The sequence below is a fragment of the Zingiber officinale genome, chromosome 8B (assembly GCF_018446385.1).
Source record: "Zingiber officinale cultivar Zhangliang chromosome 8B, Zo_v1.1, whole genome shotgun sequence".
Taxonomy (NCBI): Eukaryota; Viridiplantae; Streptophyta; class Magnoliopsida; order Zingiberales; family Zingiberaceae; genus Zingiber; species Zingiber officinale.
This window is the reverse complement of record NC_056001.1, coordinates 111,359,127-111,382,236: the sequence shown is the minus strand read 5'-3', so window position 1 is coordinate 111,382,236 and position 23,110 is coordinate 111,359,127. Positions and strand designations below refer to the sequence as shown.

General features: G+C 43.7%; 1 protein-coding gene across 1 annotated transcript; it reads left to right on the top strand.

Moving 5' to 3' along the window:
- The first annotated feature begins 20,709 nt into the window (after positions 1–20,709).
- On the top strand, positions 20,710–22,654 carry LOC122014440 (pentatricopeptide repeat-containing protein At3g61520, mitochondrial-like). The gene has a single exon (XM_042570671.1). It carries the CDS (start codon positions 20,725–20,727, stop codon positions 22,531–22,533), a length of 1,809 nt encoding a protein of 602 aa, XP_042426605.1. The 5' UTR covers positions 20,710–20,724; the 3' UTR covers positions 22,534–22,654.
- The last annotated feature ends 456 nt before the right edge of the window (positions 22,655–23,110 follow it).

The following is a 23,110-nucleotide window of genomic DNA, read 5'->3' as shown; positions in this document are numbered from 1 at the left end:
GAACACGATTATGATACATGTTGTTTTAGGTACGTTTTGATACATGGTAAATTATAGTTCATGTTTCAAATTTGATATTAGTTAGGTATGATTATTTTGTTGTAGATAAATTATACTCGATGGTTGTGTTGATTAGGGTTAAGGAACTATCCCTAGTGGACCCACTGATTTTATTTAATTAGGGTTCGTTAATTGTGTTGGGTTGATTAGTTGGATCCAATTTAGAATTTTTTTTAATTGGATTAGAATTTAGTTTGGCTAATTGTTGTATGATAGAATTAGCTAAACTAGTCCTTTTGTGTGATAACACAGGAGTTTGACGCGGGACGAGCACTTCGTCACAGAGGTCGTTTAGCTCGATCTATATCGGAGGTGGGTACTTTGACTTATGTCTTTTGATATGCATAATAATGTGTTTAACATATAGCAATGATTGTGTTTCTTCCATTTGTTTCGGTTGGTCACTACATGATCTATTACATGTTTGCTTGTTTACTCGTTATGCACTGCATGTTATTATTTACCTGATCATACCTGCTTTATAGGTAGTGACACAACCATATGATACATTATGTTCAGGACTTAGGATTTATTTGATACCCTATCTGTTTGTGTACCTTCCATCTGATACATTGACTTGTGGTACACCTTTTACTTATGTATGGATCTTGCTATGCTATTCATGATATTGCCATGTTTAGTGTCATGCATCATATTGCATGATTGCATGCTGTGCGATTGTCTGCTCCATTATTGTGAGCGCATCGCTAGTTACATGTATCTGTACACACCACCACTCATGAGTTACTGGTATATCAGACAGGTGTGTGGCAGTTCTGCTGTTTGGCTCCGTTGGTCTGGTGACTCAGCGTGGTAGCCGGCAGACAGTTCCGCTCTGTTTGGCTCCGCTGGTTTATTCATCCGCGTAGTAGCTGGGTAGTGTGACTCAGCGTGGTAGCCGGCATAGAGTCCTCCCCGTCATCGTGTACCGGGAGATGAGAGCATTGCGCTCCCCCATTTATTATTTCGGGGTAGGAGTATGTGTATACTCCGACAGCATCCCGTCCACTCGATCACTCATCAGGGGCAGTGATGTCAGAGTACACGGTTGTCACAGCCCTACCCACTCGGACTCACCATTGTGTGTGAGATGGCTGACTGGCGTCAGGGGTGACCATGTCATTGGCATCATATGCATGATGCATTTATTGTTTGTGTTTGCTGCATTTACTTGCTGCATTTATATGAATGCATATGATTGACATGCATACAGGATTATGACACCTTCAGTCTGACGACCCTGTTACCTTTTTACCTTGATCCTGGTTAGTACAGTTTTCTCCTGTTTTTGTTTCAGTTGCATTTATCCTTCTCGTATTCAGGAGACTGTACGCATGATTAGTGTTTGTTATTTACTTTATTTTGTTTATAAGTTGTACCTGCTGAGTGTTGGACTCACCCCGCCTCCATTGTTGTTATATTTTCAGGTTGAGGTTGTCCGGAGCAGTTCCAGTCGCTAGTCCCCATCTGCACGTAGTGCTAGTTCTCTGCTGGTCTTGAGTTGTTATTTTATCTTAGTTTCTCTATCAGACTTTGTTTTTAGTCTTGTATTGTTTTACTTATGGATATTGTATGGATTCTTATCGTTTGATGGATTTTTGGTATGATTTGGATTTATTTTACTACATGCCTGCCTGGACGGTAGAAAAGCTGAGTTCATCGGATTTGAGCTTTACGAGTGTAGTTGAGTAGGGTTGATTTTGAGTCATGGTATTACTGCTTTGGTTTGCTTATATTTATATAAACTGCGTGGTGATGGTTTATTTACATGTTATTATTCCAGCCGCATGTGGCTGAGGTATATGAGGATGTAGAAAAGTTTCAGATTGTCCGCCGTACAGGGGAGATGCTGCCGAAATTTTCTCAGACAGAGACTCCTCCGGGGCGTGACAATTTATTTGGTATCAGAGCTTAAGTTTTACGATCTTTATTTTCGTATGTTGGGATATTTGGGATAACCTGATACCAATTTAGTTTGTATCAGAGCGCCAAAGTTTGGCGATACTTTTTGGGTTTCCGTGTGTTGGATTTTCGAGATTTATCTGATACCAATTTTTTTGGTATCAGAGCAGGGTGTGATACCTGCTTTTAGTATTCTGGATATATTGTGCTAGCCCAAGTTTGCGAGTCAAATTGGGTAGTTATTTTGGTTGCACGGATTTTCCATTACGTATATGTTTTGGACTTTCGTTTTGAATTTATATGGATTTCTGGTGATTTTCTTGTACGGAATTCCGAGGTCAATTTGGGGACTGGACAGTGACGGAACATCTCCAGACAGCAATTAGGTATGATGTTATTTTGGTAATTGGTTATACTGGTAGTAATATCTGTAATATAACTTAATAGATATGAGGCGATCTACGCGTATTGCTGCGAGACGTGGCGCTGGACAACCACGTACGAGGACCGCGGAATCTCTGGATATGCCATAGATGCCTCCTGTTGATGAGCCTGTCAGCCAGGGACAGACTCAGCATGTTGCGGGTGCGTCAGGCTTTCAGACCCCGATGGCTCCCTTAGAGGTACCTACCTCAGCTGCACCGACAGTATCCACTCCTACTGTATTTCAGGTACCACCAGGGGTACCATTGGCATTCCCGACACCAGCTCCAGCCCAGCCTACGGCGTATTCGGCACCACCGCCACCTGGACCTACCGTGTACACGACACCCGCGACACCTGTGCTCCCAGTACATACGGTGTACCCAACAGCACCTGCATTAGGGATACCGGCTGCTCCACATTCGGTACCATTGCCTACCGTACGTCCAGTCGCGGCCACCTATGTTCACCCGGCAGTACCACTGACGGCTTATACTCCAGTTTATCCAGCAGCACCGGGAGTACCTCCTCCGGTTTATGCAGCGGTACCACCTGTAGCACCAGCTCCAGTGGTTCCGCCAGTCCCGACAGCCGCTCCGACACACCTCACTGACTTTGTCGCGGCACGAGCCAGGATTCCAGTGTTGGCAGAGTCGATGAAGAGTTGATTCACACTCTTCCGAGGAGACCGAGATCCGAGTGTGGCCCTGTCTTGGATTGAGACTATGGAGCGGACCTTCTTCTATATGGCTTGCTCCGAGTGGGAGAAAGCAGAGCTGGCTTCTTTTCATTTACGGGACGCGGCCGACACCTGGTGGCTTACCCAGCGTTCCATCATCGGTGAGCAGAACATCACTTGGGCCAGATTCAGAGAGGCTTTTGAGAGCCGTTTCTTTCCACGAGCTTATCAGATGGCTCGTGGACAGTGACTGAGTATAATGCAGAGTTTGACAGATTGGCCAGATTTTGTCCAGAGCTTGTTGCTGAGGACAGTTCGCGTATACAGCAGTTCATTCAGGGGCTGGATGGACATTTGTAACTAAGACTTGTCGGTCTTGGTATCACATCTTATGCGGAGATGTTGGACAGAGCCCTCATTAATGAGTCAGCTCAGCAGAGAGTTTTTCCGGATAGGAAAAGGAAGCAGCCGAGTCAGACATCTGGATAGGTCCAGCAGTCACAGGCTACACCACAGCAGAGCAGGCGCAGTCGGTCAGATCAGGGTACTTCTGGGGTATCTCGTAGGTCTCAGAAATCAGGACAGTCTTCTTCAGGACGTTTTCGGTCTCCCCAGCAGAACCGGAAACAACCCGCCAGCGACATTCGCTGTTTCAGATGTGGGTCCAGAGATCATATCACCTCAGCCTGCTCTCTGGGACAGTCAGTTTGCTTTCATTGCAAACTGCCTGGGCACCAGAGCCGAGATTGTCCGCAGAAAACTCAGCATATGACTTCCGGAGGGTCTGATCATGGAGGACAGTCCAGTCAGTCTGGAACTTATCGGGGAGGGAGAAGAGCCCAACCTTCGCATGGCCAGTAGCGGAGTGCTTCACCTGCAGCAGCTGCATTTGGCATGCTTGGACAGGAGTACTCCAGTGCTTCCATAGCACCCCAGAGTTCTGTTCCGGGGCTTTATTATCCGACGCAGGGGCAGTATCAGATGCAGCCTCAGCCTTTAGGCCAGTACCAGACTGCAGCGCCTCAGTGGCAGGCTTCTGTCCAGCCGCAGCAGCCGCTGGCAGCGTTACCACCTCCTCCTCCGCCAGAGACTGGACGTGTTCATGTGATTACCAGACAGGATGCGCAGCGAGCCGACGGATCCATTTTCCGCGGTATGATTTCCATTTATGCATTTTCCGCTGATATATTGATTGATACTGGTAGCTCGCATTCTTTTATATCCCGTACCTTTATGCGGGAGATTGGTAGATTACCTACTTTTAGACTGCAGCGATTGATCGTCTCCCTACCATCTGGTGATACTTTAGACGTCACCCAGGAGGTCAGAGGTTGCCCGTTAGACTTTGGCAACATGATACTTACGGTAGATCTTCTAGTATTGGAGATGGTCGAGTTTGATATCATTCTTGGCATGGATTGGCTGTCAGTATATCATGCTACCGTTGATTGCCAGACGAGGATGGTCACCTTCCGGCCTCCGAACCAACCCTCGTGGGATTTCACTGGCATCAGAGATGATGGCATATCGATCATTTCGGCGATTCAGGCTCAGAAGCTGCTGTCACATGGTTGTCAGGGTTTTCTGTTATCTTTGATTAGTACTGAGGACAGCAGTAGTTCGCAGCTCTCTGAGGTTCCTATAGTCCGAGAGTACCCAGATGTATTTCCAGAGGAGCTGCCAGGTTTGCCTCCCAGAAGGCAAGTCGAGTTCGCTATTGAGCTGATTCCGGGGACCGCACCGGCATCGAAAGATCCTTATCGTATGACACCAAAAGAGTTAAACAAGCTGAAGGTTCAACTCCAGGAGCTTTTGGATAGGGGATTTATTTGCCCTAGTGTTTCTCCATGGGGTTCTCCAGTGTTATTTGTCAAGAAAAAAGACGGCACCATGAGGTTATGTATTGACTACAGACAGCTGAATGCAGTGACCGTCAGAAATAAATATCCTTTACCACGGATCGAGGATTTGTTTGATCAGCTCAGAGGTACATCAGTGTATTCTAAGATTGATCTGCGGTCCAGATATCATCAGTTGAGGGTCAGAGACTCAGATATCCAGAAGATAACTTTTCGTACGAGATACGGTCATTATGAGATTTTGGTAATGCCATTTGGGCTTACCAATGCTCCAGCGGTGTTTATGGACTTGATGAACCACATTTTTCTTGAGTATCTGGATCAGTTTGTTATCATTTTCATTGATGACATATTGGTCTACTCGCATTCCGAGGAGGAGCATGTACAACATCTTCATATAGTCTTGGAGACTCTTAGACGGCATCAGCTGTACGCGAAGTTCAGCAAGTGTGCATTCTGGTTATCCTCAGTCGGTTTTCTGGGACACGTGGTTTCTAGAAGAGGTATTTCAGTTGATCCTCAGAAGATCGAGGCTGTCACCGGTTGGGAGCAGCTCAAGTCAGTTCAGGAGATCCGCAGTTTTCTGGGATTGGCCGGATATTACCGACGTTTTGTCGAGGGTTTCTCGCGTATTGCTATGCCGCTGACACGCCTTACCAGGAAGGGCGTTAAGTTTACGTGGACAGAGGATTGCGAGACCAGCTTTCAGGAGCTGAAGCGAGATTAGTGTCGGCTCCAGTTTTGGTTTCACCTTCTAGAGAGGACGGATTTGTACTCTACACCGACGCTTCTCTACAGGGTTTGGGTGCTGTTCTGATGCAGCATGGCAGAGTAGTCTCTTATGCTTCTCGTCAGCTGAAGGAGCATGAGAAGAACTACCCAGTTCATGACCTGGAGTTAGCCGCCATCATATATGCTTTGAAGATTTGGCGTCATCATCTGTACGACATTACATTTGAGATTCTCACTGATCATAAGAGTCTCAAATACATTTTTACCCAGAAGGAGCTTAATCTCCGACAGAGGAGATGGATGGAGTTCCTGAAGGACTACGATTGTACCATTATCTACCACCCGGGGAAAGCTAATGTGGTTGCCGATGCACTCAGCAGGAAGTCCAGAGCGACTTTGGCTTGCCACCGAGTTTCAGTTACAGACTTGGTTCAGGGTTTCTCTGAGTTAGACCTTGAGGAGCAGGGACAGACAGAGCAGGGTATTCTTGTTACCATGGTTGCTCAGTCGTCGATCAAGACGAGGATCTGAGAGGCACAGGCTGGTGATCAGCATTTGCAGTTCATTAGTAGTCAAATAGCTTCCGGGCAGCAGACCGAGTTTACACGAGACGAGGAGGGTATTATATACTTCCGAGGCAGATTGTGTGTACCTCAGTCTCATCCGGTCTTACAGGAGTTACTTCAGGAGGCTCATCGCTCTCGATTTGCGATCCATCCAGGCGGGACTCGCATGTATAGGGATTTGAGGCGTTCCTACTGGTGGAACGGTATGAAGAAAGACATCACGGATTTTGTAGCTAGATGTCTTGTCTGTCAGCAGGTGAAGGCTGAGCACCAGAGACCTGCCGGTTTACTTCAGCGAATTCCTATTTCTGAGTGGAAGTGGGATCACATTACCATGGACTTTGTGGTAGGGTTGCCGAGGACACGACGAGGCCATGACGCAATTTGGGTAATCGTTGATCGATTAACCAAATCCGCGCACTTCTTAGCGATCCGGAGGACTGATTCCCTGGATCGATTGGCAGATATGTATTGCCGAGAGATCATCAGGCTACATGGTGTTCCGTTGAGTATCATTTCGGATAGAGATCCACGGTTTACGTCACGTTTCTGGCAGAGTCTGCAGCAGGCCTTGGGCATACAGCTTCGTTTCAGTACAACTTTCCATCCACAGACAGATGGACAGTCAGAGCGGACCATTCAGACTTTAGAGGACCTGGTGAGGTCATGTGTTATGGATTTCGGAGGCAGTTGGGAGGACTATCTACCGTTGGTAGAGTTTGCTTACAACAACAGCTTTCATTCGGCTATCCAGATGGCACCGTTTGAGGCATTGTATGGTAGACCTTGTCGGACACCCATCCTCTGGGATGAGGTTGGAGAGGCCCAGATGTTGGGACCTCATAGAGTTCAGCAGGATGCAGAGTTGGTCCGTACTATTAGACGGAGGATGTCAGAGGCGCAGGATCGCCAGAAGAGTTACGTTGATCGGAGACGCAGACCACTAGAGTTCTCTGTTGGCGACCATGTATTTCTGCGAGTTTCACCCACGAAAGGGGTGAAGAGATTTGGCCTCAGAGGTAAGCTAGCTCCGCGGTACATTGGCCCTTTCGAGATCTTGGAGAGGATCGGAGCAGTAGCTTACCGACTGGCACTACCACCGTCCCTGGCAGGCGTTCACGATGTATTCCATGTATCTATGCTACGGAGATACGTGCCCGACCCGACGCATGTGCTGGCAGATATTCCAGTTATAGTTCAGCCTGATATTACTTATGAGGAGATTCCGGTATGGATTTTGGACTGGAAAGAGCGTCAGTTGCGGAACAAGACTATACGGCTGGTTAAAGTCGGATGGCAGCATCATTCGGACGAGGAGGCTACATGAGAGCTCGAGGATACTATCCGAGCTTGATACCCCCATCTTTTTACTTGAGGTATGTGATTTATTTATCGTTCATCATTTATACTATTTATCTGTTGTTAGTACTTGCTGATAGTAGATAACGAAATTTGGGGACCAAATTTTTATTAGTGGGGGAGAATGTAAAATACTGGAAATAGGCGAATATTAATAAGGGAATTTTTTGAAATTTTTAGAAATTTTTCGAGAATTTTTCGGAGCTCCTATGGACGAGTTAACGGGGACAAAAATGGGGCCCGGAAAAACCTGTTTTGGCTACCCCATTTAAAAAAGGAAAAGTTGATTTTTCTTAATTCCTTTTTCCTTTTCTTTTCATTTATTTTTCTTTTCTCCCCGTGCCTAAACTTCCTTCTCACCCAACCCTTCTCGCGCCGACGCCTCCCCCTCGTGCCGACTGCTTGCCCTAACCGGCGCCACACGCGGCAGTTATCTCCTCGTCCAAACAACAGTCGTGCCCCACCCCTTCTCTGATCCTTCTCCTCGCCACTGCCCGAAGCCCTCCTCTGCCGCCACCACAGCGACGCCGACCTTCTCTACACCGAGCTCTGCACAACATCACCGCCGACGCTCTCCCTTCTTCCTCCTTGTCAAAGCGCCGACGACACGCGAGCACAGCCGAGCAGAGCCCTACTCTTAACTCTAGCGCTGTCCTCCTTCCTTCTTGTCTCTGCCCGACGACGCCACCCGAGTCCTCACAGCGAATTTTGCCCTAGCCGACGCTGTGCCCTAGTTTGTGTTCACCGCCGAGACTCCTCTCTGCCCTAGCCGAGCCCTAGGTGCCGAGTTCTTTCTTCCCTTGTCACGCTGCCCTCTTCATCTTCTGCCGACGCCGTCTGTGCCTAAATCCCCTCTGCCCTAGTTCCTTACTGCTGAGCCAACAAGGTGAGTGGGTTGTAACACTTGGTTGCACTCTTGATTTCCCCTTATGACCTAACCTGCAGGTGTAGGGTTTAGCGGATCACTGATTACGAGGGTAATCTTGTGTTGTTGATTGTTCTTGGGTCCGGCAGCCACTTTCTAGCTGCTATTTCTTTCGGCAGCAACCAGTTTTAGCTGTGATTTGAGGTAAGGATTAGGTGTATTTGAATACTTGTTGCAGAGCATGTTTTGAATTGGAGGATTTGGTTAGATGATCATACGAATCTAGGTAAGGAACACGATTATGATACATGTTGTTTTAGGTACGTTTTGATACATGGTAAATTATAGTTCATGTTTCAAATTTGATATTAGTTAGGTATGATTATTTTGTTGTAGATAAATTATACTCGATGGTTGTGTTGATTAGGGTTAAGGAACTATCCCTAGTGGACCCACTGATTTTATTTAATTAGGATTCGTTAATTGTGTTGGGTTGATTAGTTGAATCCAATTTAGAATTTTTTTTTAATTGAATTAGAATTTAGTTTGGCTAATTGTTGTATGATAGAATTAGCTAAACCAGTCCTTTTGTGTGATAACACAGGAGTTTGACGCGGGACGAGCACTTCGTCACAGAGGTCGTTTAGCTCGATCTATATCGGAGGCGGGTACTTTGACTTATGTCTTTTGATATGCATAATAATGTGTTTAACATATAGCAATGATTGTGTTTCTTCCATTTGTTTCGGTTGGTCACTACATGATCTATTGCATGTTTGCTTGTTTACTCGTTATGCACTGCATGTTATTATTTACCTGATCATACCTGCTTTATAGGTAGTGACACAACCATATGATACATTATGTTCAGGACTTAGGATTTATTTGATACCCTATCTGTTTGTGTACCTTCCATCTGATACATTGACTTGTGGTACACCTTTTACTTATGTATGGATCTTGCTATGCTATTCATGATATTGCCATGTTTAGTGTCATGCATCATATTGCATGATTGCATGTTGTGCGATTGTCTGCTCCATTATTGTGAGCGCATCGCCAGTTACATGTATCATATCAGACAGGTGTGTGGCAGTTCTGCTGTTTGGCTCCGTTGGTCTGATGACTGAGCGTGGTAGCCGACAGATAGTTCCGCTTTGTTTGGCTCCGTTGGTTTAGTGTAGCAGCATTGTAGCCGGCAGACAGTTGGACTTTGTTTGGCTCCGTTGGTCCGCTCATGGGTAGTGTGACTCAGTGTGGTAGCCGGCAGAGAGTCCTCCCCGTCATCGTGTACCGGGAGATGAGAGTATTGCGCTCCCCCATTTATTATTTCGGGGTAGGAGTATGTGTATACTCCGACAGCATCCCGTCCACTCGGTCACTCATCAGGGGCAGTGATGTCAGAGTGCACGGTTGTCACAACCCTACCCATTCGGACTCAACATTGTGTGTGAGATGGCTGACTGGCGTCAGGGGTGACCATGTCATTGGCATCATATGCATGATGCATTTATTGTTTGTGTTTGCTGCATTTACTTGCTGCATTTATATGAATGCATATGATTGACATGCATACAGGATTATGACACCTTCGGTCTGGTGACCCTGTTACCTTTTTACCTTGATCCTGGTTAGTACAGTTTTCTCCTATTTTTGTTTCAGTTGCATTTATCCTTCTCGTATTCAGGAGACTGTACGCATGATTAGTGTTGTCTGTTATTTACTTTATTTTGCATATCAGTTGTACCTGTTGAGTGTTGGACTCACCCCGCCTCCATTGTTGTTATATTTTCAGGTTGAGGCTGTCCGGAGCAGTTCTAGTCGCTAGTCCCCATCTGCACGTAGTGCTAGTTCTCTGCTGGTCTTGAGTTGTTATTTTATCTTAGTTTCTCTATTAGACTTTGTTTTTAGTCTTGTATTGTTTTACTTATGGATATTGTATGGATTATTATCGTTTGATGAATTTTTGGTATGATTTGGATTTATTCTACTACATGCCTGCCTTGACGGCAGAAGAGGTGAGTTCATCGGATTTGAGCTTTACGAGTGTAGTTGAGTAGGGTTGATTTTGAGTCATGGTATTACTGCTTTGGTTTGCTTCTATTTATATAAACTGCGTGGTGATGGTTTATTTACATGTTATTATTCCAGCCGCATGTGGCTGAGGTATATGAGGATGTAGAAAAGTTTCAGATTGTCCGCCGTACAGGGGAGATGCTGCCGAAATTTTCTTGGACAGGGACTCCTCCGGGGCGTGACATTATGACATTAAGCCCAAAATAAGATACTCAAATCTAGCTCACCTTCTCTACTTCTAACATATTATAGGAAAATGTTAAGGGGTGCCATTTTCTTATTCAAAACTAAAATTAAATGCAATAAGAAAACTTCCTACAGTAAAGAATTAATTTCTCAAAACCAAAATCAACATTTGCACACAAGGAGTTTATTGAAGAAAAGATTAAATATAAAGCATGAATTAAAATGTAAAAGAAAACAAAATTGGAACCAACTCCCTTTTATTCCTGGTGGTTGAAGAAGATTTAGTAAGAGAAGCCACGCTGATAGTGGAGTAATTATCGTTACAATCAAATCCTTTTTATTCATCATTTTTCCCTTGAAAATTCTTTCTAGAGGTCGAAGGCGGTTCAGATTAAGTAATCATTTTAAACATCTGTTGTATCCTACAAAAGCAAATAAAAACAACCCCTCCCGAACACTTTCATAATAAGAGAAAATACTGAAACACAATTAGTCTTTACACTAAATGTATCAAAATGAGCATCACATTCTATAAATTCAAAAACTTGTACCTTAAAGAAATTTTCTGAAAAATCATAAGAAACACTAACCTTGTCATGTTCAAAGGTACATGTGAGTTCTAAAATGGTGTCTGTGACCTCCTTCTCATCAAATAATGGTTCAAGTTCTAGTTCAGGTGATTCCTAAGGTATTGCTTCCAATGTCCAATCCCCTACACTTATATCATCAACATCTAGTTCAGGTCCTACATCATTCACAACATTTACAGAAACAATATCAGTAGAATCAGAAATCTGTACATCTACATCATCATCACAAAAAATACTAGAAAAATCTTATGAAGTGATGGAAGTAGGGTCAGACCTGACACAATCTCTACTTTCCATTTCCCCATTGGAGTTTTGTGTTTATAGCTGGTTGATGGATGAGGTAATTTGATCTAATTAAATCTGTATATTCTGTATCCTTGCAAATTGTTGATCTTGATGTTCTCTCATTTGTTGCATAACCTCATTGACTTTCCATGTTGACTCTCCATATTGAGGATCGTTTTGTTGAAAAGAGTATGGTCAAGTATATGCTGAAACCTCCTGAAACCCATATGAATTCTGGTAGGCTGGATTTGGCTCAATAAATGGTCCTTGTGCATTTTTATATCTGAAATGTAAATGATCCACCCAATTAAAATTATAAATATTAGAAAATGACTCATACCTATTTTGTTGATCCATGGTTGGATAAAATTAATGCTCAGGATGAAAATACTGACTCTCTATTCCACCTCCAAAATACTGAAAATATGGATCCATGCTAAAAGAAATCTCCTATTCTTATACTACAACACTAACAATCAATATTCGAAAACTCAGGAGCATATAGTTTCAAACACATGGATATATGAACATTAAAGAACTTGATAATTCAAGAATAAGTCAACATGAAAATACAAAAAGATAAGCAATAAAGTAAATAAAGATGCTAAACAAAGAAAACCAACCAATGCACAATCTAAAATAAATATACACTACTAGTTATGGTTTCTCGGCAATAGCTCCAAAATTTTGATGTTGGACTTTTTGCATGTCACTAGGCACTTCAAAATTAATAAAGATTGGAAACTCATTAAACTAAAAAGAAGAGTTGTAGTAAGAAGTCCGAAGTCATATTTTTTCCAGGAATAACTATTACATGTGTGTGAATTCTATATTCAAATCTATTTTTAGGTTTTCTTATCAACTTTGAATTAATCTTGCAAATCAAATAGAATAAATTCGGAACCCTATCTCTCTATCCACAAAACTTGAGCAATAGCTCTCATGATTCACTATCTTATTATCAGATTAGCAATAATAAAGTTTGGATTTTAATGCATCATTAAATCAAGTAAAACAATTAACCGCTCATCAAATCACAATCACAATCAACAACATATTACAGAAGCAAACAATTAACAACTCAAGTAACATTCAACATTTAAGCTCAATCACAGTCACAACAGCTTAATTGAATAGAATAGTGGTTTGCTAACTCAATAACCAAAACTAAGCAATTTTACAGTAAATGAAATGGCAAATTCAAAATAGACAGAAACATTGCAAACTAAGCTAATCAGATCATCAGTTCTGAGCAAGTGGATAGAAATCAAAGTAGATAAAAAAATAAAACACATTCCACATTCAAAACCAAGATTTAGCCACTCACTCTGCCATGACACAGAAATGCTCTTGGGAACCTCCCTTCAAGCATCCGATGAGGAATGTCCAAGCTCCTAGCTATTATCAGATGGCGTTCACGGCTCCTGGGTACCTCCCTTTAAGCTCACAATCGGCTGGTAATCACATCACCCAAAGAACAGAGGATGAACTATGTGAATCGCTTAACCAGATCGATTGATCAAATCGATCTAGTATCACTGTGGAATGAAGATAGGAATGGAATCGGAAACTCTTGGGTACCTCCTTTCAAGCTCCATGGATGGCGAAATTCGCAGACCGGGAACCTCCCTCGATCTAGAACGCGACAATGAATAGAAATCCAAATCACGAACTGGGGTACCTCCCTCTGCTGCTCTCTAACATTGGATGATGAACGCCGGTAGCTCAGAGATCGCCGTCGGTGATAGAACTTACTCTCAGATCTTGAATGTGGACGGAAGCATCGGGAGGAAGAAGATGAACAGTGGAAAAATCGTGAGGAAAGAAAAATGCCCGAGCCCCTAAGATCACTATAGTTTCTCACGCCTTTTAAATAAACTTCCAATCTGATCGGACGGTCCAGAATTTTTCCATCTTGATCAATGGTCCAAACATCTCAGATTTGGATCAAAAGCTCTAGATCTTCATCAATGACTGTGATCTACTTCCATATGGCTTGGATGGAGTAAATCTTCGATGAATAGCTCATATCTCTCTTAATCTTGGATGGACGGTCCAAATTACTCCAAAGCTTTATCGTCTTGCTTAAACTCCAATTTGAGCACAATTTTGGTTCAAATTAATCTGAGTTCAAGATCCTTTGATGCCTATGAAATAACAATCAAATATTAGCATCAAATAACGTATTAATAAGATAGTTTGCAATTACGCCCAAGAATAAATGCAATGCATGAAATGTGATGTAAATATGAGTTTCATTTATGAACAAAACATCAAATCATACATGTATGAATCAAAATAGTGTAGCAAAATCATGGTTATCAATACCTTATGCGTCCGAAATAAGATCTACACTGTATGCTATGTTATGTACAAGACCTGATGTATCATATGCTCTGAGTGTTACGAGCAGATACCGGTCTGATACAGGAATAGATCATTGGGTGGTTGTCAAGATGATCCTTAAGTACTTAAGAAGAACTAAAGATATGTTCTTAGTTTATAGAGATAGTGATATGACCATACGCAGATATACATATGCTAATTTCCAGATGGACAAGGATGACTCCAAGTCTCAGTTTGGATTCATATTCATATAAATGGAGGTGCAGTTAGTTGGAAAAATTCCAAGCAGGATATTGTTGCAGATTCTACCTGTGAGACAGAATACATTGCAGCTTCGAAAGCAACAAAGGAAGCAGTTTGGATCAAGAAATTCATTACTGAACTTAGAGTGGTTCCATCCATTGTTGATGCATTACATGTTTACTGCGACAACACTGGAGCTATTGTACAAGAAAAGAAATTGAGGTCTCATTATCAATTAAAACATGTGCTTCGCCGTTATCATCTAATCAGGGAGATCATTAGTAGGAAAGAAATGCAACTCGAGAAAATTTTCATTGAAAGGAATCTAGCAGATCCATTGACAAAGGATCTACCGTAAAGTAAGTTTGAGAGTCACGTTTGTGCTTATAGTTTATGACACAGTGGCGATTGATTTTAGGCCAAGTGGGAGTGTTAAAATTTGAGAGATGTCCTAAGGCAATCACCTTACGATTTTTTTTATTTATTTGATAAGTATAGATTCATTATTTGAGTTCATCTTATATGTTTGATTGTCTTAAACTCATTTACTGAATATCCGTAATATAATTCATAGTATGAGAGAATTTGTGCTTGGATCGTAACTAGTGATTATCTCTATATTAGTAATTATGAATATATTGAAATTTCCCTAGTAATCGAATTGATGCATTCAGACATCATCAATTCTGTAAGACTAGCACGGGTTATAGTCCTTGGTTCGGCCAAACAGCTTTTCTCACTGGCTGGAGACATTGGGATGTCCAGAGTTAAATGTGGATGCTGGTTATGGTAACTAATTCATTAGAGTGACTCGCTGTAAGACTTCATATCTCTCTCTCTCTCTCTCTATATATATATATATATATATATATGCCTGTGAAGTTCTTATTGCAGCATGAGTGCAAGTTTCCTTCGACTTGAGGTATACAAGTCATCTTGGTCATGGAGACTTATACTTTAACATCTTAAGTAAGCATCTCATTGAGGTGTGGACTTGGGATGATTAGGTATAAGTTGAAGTGTCCGAAGATGTTTGTATAACTTACAAAGGATTCACCGTTCCTTGCGAGGAGACGTATATCCTAGGTCACTCGTTAGGATTATTACTCAAAGTCTTTGGCCAAAGTATCACATGTTAAGAGTGTGAGACTCTTATACACATGTATGAGTAATTTAAATCCGTGAATGAGGAAGTATTACTTGGGATAGGTGTCCTAGTGGGGACAAGACACATAGACCATGCCCTGAACTAAGTGGGTATAAGATGAGCGAAAGGAACGAGGAATAACTCACTGTAGCTGCTGAAGGGTTTATAATTAATTCTAAGATCAACTATGATTTTCTGACCAATTGGGGATCATGATGTACCACTAGGTGTCACTCATGATCGTTCTATAATTAAGTAGTTAATTATGGACGACCAAGATAAACTGGAAACCTATTGGGTCACACGCACTAACAAATTTCTAAAAGACGTAAAATAATTTAAAGAATATGATTCTTAGATCAAGAGATAAATGTTTGGTTGGACCATACATAAGATAAATATGGAAATATTTATCGCAATGGAAGCGCGGATGGGCCACATCTCTTATGGAAAAGTTGGAACATATTTGGTTTAATCATGAATTAGTCATGAACAAACTTGGTTTAATTGTGAATCAAACCAAGGGGTTAATGAGTTAATTTTTGGTTAAGGGATAATGGGTTGGATTTGGGTTTTCTAATCCAACTCATTAATAAGGGCTATGTATTAATATGGTTGAAAGAAAATTAAACACATGAGATCATTAATTGACTTGTAAGGTTTTTAGAAAACCTTAACTCAATTTCTCTTCTCCCTCTACCCTCTCTCTTTGCCATCGCCAACAAAGGGAAGCCCTCCCCTTGTTGCCGTGACCACCACAAGGAAGAAATCTCTTCCTTGTGTCCTTCTCTTCCTCTTCCTCTTGATCTCTCTTCTTCGCTCGTGACTTGTAAGTTTCGAAGGAGAGTCTTGTACTCAAGGAGTTGTCTTGAGGAGCTTGGCATGGATACTAATAGAGGCAAGGTTCGACAACGTCGCTATGGTTGATGCCCTTCTCGTTACAGGTCATCCGTAAGGTACATCTAGCATAAATTTACTTTTGGTAAAAATTTAATTATGTAATTATGTTTGACATGTTGTATCCTTGTATGCATGTTGTGCGTGTTATATAATAATTTACGAATTATTATTTTTTTTATTTTTTCCGTGCATGTTTACGAAACGTATTTTATCACACATCGCACCGGGCATATCCCAACATTAGAGCCACATGCTCTAGAAGTCGAGCGGCGACTATAAACACTTGAGTCAGAGATTCCCGTGCCGATTGGCCGGGTTTGAGTTATATTAGTGCCACGGGCTCTAGAAGTTGAGCGGCGACTTTAAACGCGAGTTTAAAAAAAGCCGAGCAGCATCTCTACACTAGAAGCTATGGAGATAGCCGAATAGCGGTCTTAGGCACGACCTTGACCAAATTAGATGCTTGGCCGGGTTACGACTATTCGACTAGTTGGAAAGTTTTGAAATTTTTTGTAAGGCACATGGTTCCTCTTGTGCCGAGCAGCAATAACCTCATCGGTGTAAAACTAAAAATGTTCGCAAAGGTGTTCATTAATACTTGAATTTTATAGTACAGCGAAGAGTTACAAAAGATGACTCATAGAAAAATGGGAGCTCACTTAAGGTAATCTAGCATGTCATTAGGCAGCGACTCGGTTAGCTTCTTTTTGCTGATCACCTGGTCAGTGAGCGTGTGAGGGAGATAGCGGAGCGCCCAATCTATAAGTTTGTCGTTGAAGGGGTCCGAGCAGAGATATTGCTTCTTGAAGACCTCGAACCGACTAGGTTCCCCCTCTTGATAAACTGTGAAGGCTGACCGGGAAGCCTCCAGCTCAACCCTCAAAGAGGTCAATTCGGCATCCTTAGAGGTAAGTTGGGCTATTGCCATGGTTTATTTGGCTAAACGGCTATCCCGCTCAGTAATCAATAGGGCCTTTGCCTCTTTCATACTCTCAGTTAGGGCGCGGGCCTCTTTGTTCTTATGCTCCAAGTTTCAATAGCACGGTTCTTCCTGGAGGTGGCATACTTGATTTTGGATTCGAAGGAGTCGACCTGCTTCCTTAGTCGCTCTAGCTGTGAAGCCTACTCGGTGCTAAGTGCCTTCTCATTTTGTAGGTCGGCCCTTAGCTGAGTCGCCTCGGTAGTCAGTTGTTCGATTTGGGCTTGGAAAGCCTCCGACTGGGCACTCGCAGCTGCTGAATTTCGTACTCCAAAAAAGTGAGCCTTTGGCACATGGACAAACTCTCGACCCAGTACTACAAAGGAGAAAAAAAATGGTAAGTGCCAATAGGAAGATATGCCCATGCAGCTAAGAGTACTTACCCCAGTGGCCATCGATGTGTGACTATCTGCTAGCTCCCCTGGTGCCACAACCGTCGCTCGGGCTCTAGCGTGAGGCCATAGTTGCACCAAGGGTCCTTGGATCTTGATTTGATGTTCAGGGGAGAAGGCCCTAGCATCGCCTGGTTGGCACTACTCGGTAGGGGCAGATGGATGATCGTCATTATGTGCCTCCGGCCGCTCAAACCAGAAGGCTCAGAAGTCGCCTTGCCTACAAACTTGTCCACGGGCTGTATGGTGGAGATATGGGCTCTCGAGGAGTGCGGTGGTGCGAAAGTGACCGAGGGCGCACAAATGACCCCCACAGGTATCTCGGACGACGAGGGTGTCCGCTCGTAGGACATCGAAGGCAAGAATGTGACATCTCCATGCTCAGGAGCAGGCAAAGCCACCTCTACTCGTTCGGGGGAGGAGCGTGGACTGTTGAGCGGAGCGCGCATATCAGATGTTGCCGAACGGGATGAACCCTCCCCGCGACACCTCTTGCAGCGTATCAGCGACTCCTTTGAAGCGGCCGAATCCGAGGGCACTGAGACAGGCGCCAGGGGCAGTCGTTCGGTAAGTGGGCCCAGGGTGGCAGCCTCAACCTCGGCAGCCACTATTTGGCTCATCCCCTCTTCACTCGCCTATGCATGAGTCCCCTCATCGACGCCGATCAGATCGCTTGAATGGCTGACCGGCTGTAGGCCACGACTCACCAGTTCAGCAATGACAGTGGCATTAATCTAAACGTCTAACAGCTTAGTCTTGCCAGCCATATGCGCTCACAACATGCCTTTGACTACAAAAAAGAGAGAAAAATCAGTTAGAGTCAACAATGAAGAAATGAAAGAGCATACCTAGACTGGATGAGAGCGGCGTACTAATCGGGCTCAACCCGAAGACATATAGCACACCCTCCAAAAATAGTTTGTGGATGTAATACTTCTGATCGGCCAAACTGCTGGCTGCTTGAAAGTAATCTGAACAGCTGTGATATTTTCTTAAGGAAGGGGGCACCATCAATTCGGTCTGCCAGTAGGTTGGGAAGTCCGACCGAGCGGGAAAGTGGACGAAGAAATAATACTCCTTCCGGTGCTTATTGGATGTCGAAATCTTATAAAAAAAACACAGAGCCAACTCGGGATTGGAGCAAGAATGTCCCCGGTTCGGACAATTTGGGGTAGTAGAAATAGTGGAAGACCCGGGGCACCAAGGGAATGCCATGCAGACGAAACAACACGACAATCCCGCACAACAACCGAAAGGAGTTCGACATTAGCTGATGTAGGGAGAGGCGGAAGTATTTACAAACAACAAAAAAGAAAGGGTGGATGGGAAAACAAAGGCTTGCGCTAAACTGGTCCTTAAAAAAGGGTACAAAACCCTCGGGAGACTCATGGGGTAAGTCGTGAGCAGACAGAATTGCAAGTTCATAACCAGAAGGAAAGTGGTAGAGGGATCTTATTTGTTCTATGTCGTCCCCGCGAACTTTGACTCGGTCAAAGTGTACCAAACACTGGGGACAAAAACAGGAGTTTGAGAAGAACTAGCCATCGGAAATATAAAAACAACAGAAAACTAAGCAAGAGGGACAAGGGGGCTTACAGAAAGTGATCGCCGGAGAAGAGAAGGTGGTTTTGTAGGCGAGGAACCGAAAGCTAAATCGGAAATGCCAATGAAGATGGCGACGAGAGGGAGGGGGCTTATAAGGCTCGGCGGGAAGTTGCTCCTAGTCGTCCGATCAAGGGTGCGAAAAGCAAGGAGAAAATCCAACCATGAAATTTGAAGAGCCGCCTGTCTCATCGCCATCGGATATCCGTATGTCATGTCAAGCGTGTGGTGGCAAGAAGTGGGACACATGACGACACATCACAAGGAGCATTAATGAAGCGTAATTAAAAAGCATGGATGGTGGAATCGATCATCATGAGGAGAGATTTACACAATTCCCAGTAATTGAGGTGATGTCAGCCCTTATAGGCGAACACTCATCCGTGGGGGCTCGTGCGGTTGAAATTTTTTTTTGTACAAGTGTCATCGCCAGACCGCTCTAGTGAGTATTGGTATAAAAATCTGATCGACGAGTGAGCTAGGAGAACGATGAAACTTAACGCTTATAAGGGGCCAAACGACAATCAGAAATAGGGGCCCGATCGGAAAGCAGGGAGTAAAAGAGGCGGCCGTTAGAACATGCCCGATCGGCATGGAGTTACCTGGTACCCTGCCTGTCTAGTCAGTTGGATTTGCACCCTCCTTCGATTAGACTTGAGGGAGAGGCTTGTGATGCGGTGGTAAAGAGGGACCCATCGTTCGGGTCAAGGGTGGTGATGACCGCCAATGTCTAGATCAAAGTCAAGTAGAGCGAAGCGAAGTCAATGAGCCTCGTCTGGGATGGCCGACCGGATCCTCAACAGGTCCATCCAGGAGGCCCAAGCGGAGCGAAGCCATGTATGGCTGATCGGAGAGCAACTAGGTCCGTTCCGAATCATGAGGTCCCTAACAGAATAAGGCCCAGTCGAGCGGCCCCCCACCCAACCAAGCGACAAACACTAACGAAAGCAGAGCACCTTGTCGAGTGGCTTCCCCACTCGACCGAGTATTGAGTACTAACGGAGCAAGGCATATGGTCGAGCGGCTACCTCGCCCGGTCAAACAGTGGATCACACTCACATCCTTTTGGGAGTTAGCACCGTTGACACCCAACAAGATCAACAAGCAGATCATACAGTAAAAATTTCCACTATCCTACCATAGATATACACATCTTGTAAAGTTAAGAACATCTACCATGTTCTCATCAAAGGGGTGTTATTAATATTAAAAGGGTTGTGAAGGAGACACGTTTAAGATTTTAAACGTGTTCAATAGGTGGTGGGGTGGGCTAGCCCTGGCCCACCCCATTAGTGCATTTTTTTAAATTTTATTTATTTAATAAATATACATTTTAAAATTAAAAATTAAATAAAAGAGGTAGATAATAAACTATTAGAGTATTTTTTTAAAAAAAAGTAAGATTAATAATAATAATACTAATTTTAATATTTTAAAATATATTTAAATTATATTTATTTAATATTTATTAATTGCAGATGCTCTTAAATGAGGTTCTTGGCAACGCAGTCGCGCGGAGTGGCTAAACGGAAGATGAAGAGACGATGCTTGCCGAAGAATCCGTGTTTTCGTTTGACGGCTCTCCCCCGCAGCCACGCCTCCCCCTCTTCCACCACTGCCGCAACCACCGACGTCGATTGCGATGGTGGCGTAGGCACCCGGAGCTACTTGATGCACCTCTTAACTGATAAACCCTCCCACAATGCCTCACTTGGCTACCTTAACTACCAGCTCCGCTCCCTGCTCGGCTCCGCCTCTCCCGGTCGCCTCTCCACCGCCTTGTCGATTCTCCGAGGCATGCTTTCCCCTGACTCCACTTCCCCGCCTGACGCCGCCACTGGGCCGATCGTTTTCTCCGGCCTGGCCAAGCATAGCCATCCCCTGAACGACGAGTCCCTCTCCATCCTCGTCAAGATGGCCAAGATGGGATTTTTTCCGCCCGACGCCTTCGTGTTCACTCAGCTCATCAGCAAGCTGTGCCGCAGCGGCGCCACCTCCGCGGCCTGGGATTTCTTCCACGCCGTAAAGGATGCTGGCGGCTCCATCGAGGCCCCTGTGTGCGACGCCCTCTTCACTGGCCTCGCTGCAATTCGAGACTTCCCAAGGATGAATCTTCTGTTTTCGGAGCTGAAGGGCTTGGGCGTGCGCCCCGACGTAGCCACCTTCGGTATACTCATCAATCACCTCTGCAAATCAGGTCGCCTCGACGATGCACTGAATGTGCTTGACGCAATGTCAAGCCCAGATTCAGAGGTCACCCCTAGCACAATCATTTTTAACACTCTCATCGATGGGCTCTGCAAGGCAGGAAGGATTCAGGATGGTCTCTCCTTGTTTGATAGGATGAAATCAAACCATGCTTGTGATCCTGACAGTGCGACTTACACCATCTTGATTGATGCCTTCTGCAAGGCTGCAGAGTTAGACAAAGCTTATGAATTGCTTACCAGGATGGAGAAGGAAAGGGTTGCCGTCGATGTGTTTACGCTGACCGCCTTTGTAAATGGAATGTGCAAACATGGGATGATCGGAAGTGCCCTAGATTTTTTTCGAAAGAAAAAGGTCAAGTGGCCGGAAGTTAAAGGCAATGCTATCACCTATAACATCCTGATTGCTGCTTTTCTTCAATCCAACAAAGTAGGAAGGGCGATGGCATTGTTTGCTGAGATGATCAAGGAAGGAGTTTCCCCTGATTCGACAATATACTCCACTCTCATCTGGGGGTTGACTCAAGTTGGTAAATTGGATGATGCTTATTCGAATGCGTTGTTGATGAGAAAGAATGGTTTTCGAATAGGCATAAAGAGCTATAACATTTTGATCAGTGGGTTTTGCAAGAAGAAGAGGTTGGATAAGGCATTCGAGATATACGACGAAATGGTGGATGATGGATGCAAACCTGATGTTGTCACTTATGGAACTCTGATCAACGGTTACTGCAAGGCTGGTGAACTTGACCAGGCCATGAAGATCTTCAGGAGCATGGAAATGTCAGTGGTGCCGGCTAACACTGTTATTTATACCATCCTCATTGATTCTTATTGTAAGAATCACAAAGTTGATGACGCAATAGACCTCTTCAATGAGATGCAGAAACAAAATATATTGCCCAACGTCAAGACCTACACCTCCATTTTCAAGGGTTTTAAGGACCAGAACATGTCTCACAAAGCCTTCGAGCTTATGGACAAGATGAATTTGCAGGGATGCAAACCAAACAATGTGACAATGAATGTTCTTACAGGATGGTTAACTGCGATCGGTGAAGCGGAGAGACTGAGACTATTTGTGCATCGGATGGGAGCTTCTGATATCGACTCGAGCAATCCTGATGTTTCATAAGTTTCTACTTAGTATGATTTCTGAAGCTCCTTTTCATACTTCATACCTATCACTGTGTTTCAGATCATTTCCTCCTGAACTTGCAAAGAAAATTGGGTTGAAATTGGATTTAGTAACTCTTTTACAGTTCTTTGTTGAACAAAATCTGTGTACAATTGCACATTTTAATTTGTACTTTAAAACTGTTTAATTCTTTCATAAGTATTTCCTTTCTCATCCTAATCATTTTCAACCCTTTCAAGATTTCATAAAGTTCAATGCCTCAAGTTGCAGTTTTGTTGTGCTTCCTGTAGAACAGTATTAGTGTGAAGAGTTTGACTAGGACACTTCACATCTACCTGGAAGTTAGATTTTGTGCGGATTTTCCTTTGAATAGATGTTCCATATTATAGCCTATTTCGATCGAGTAATCTAACCGCAACGATCCTATCATCCTCCTTTTAGGGCATTCGGTTCTTGCTCGTCTCTAGGGCCTGCTTTTCCTTTCTTTCATCCCATGCCCAACAATATTAGACATGGACAACACTAAATCTATTATGATCATATTAATATCGCATCAAATATGCTTTGCGGAATG

Excerpts from the sequence above, each read along its gene's own strand:
- LOC122014440 (XM_042570671.1), top strand. The coding sequence starts at position 20,725 with ATGAAGAGACGATGCTTGCCGAAGAATCCGTGTTTTCGTTTGACGGCT.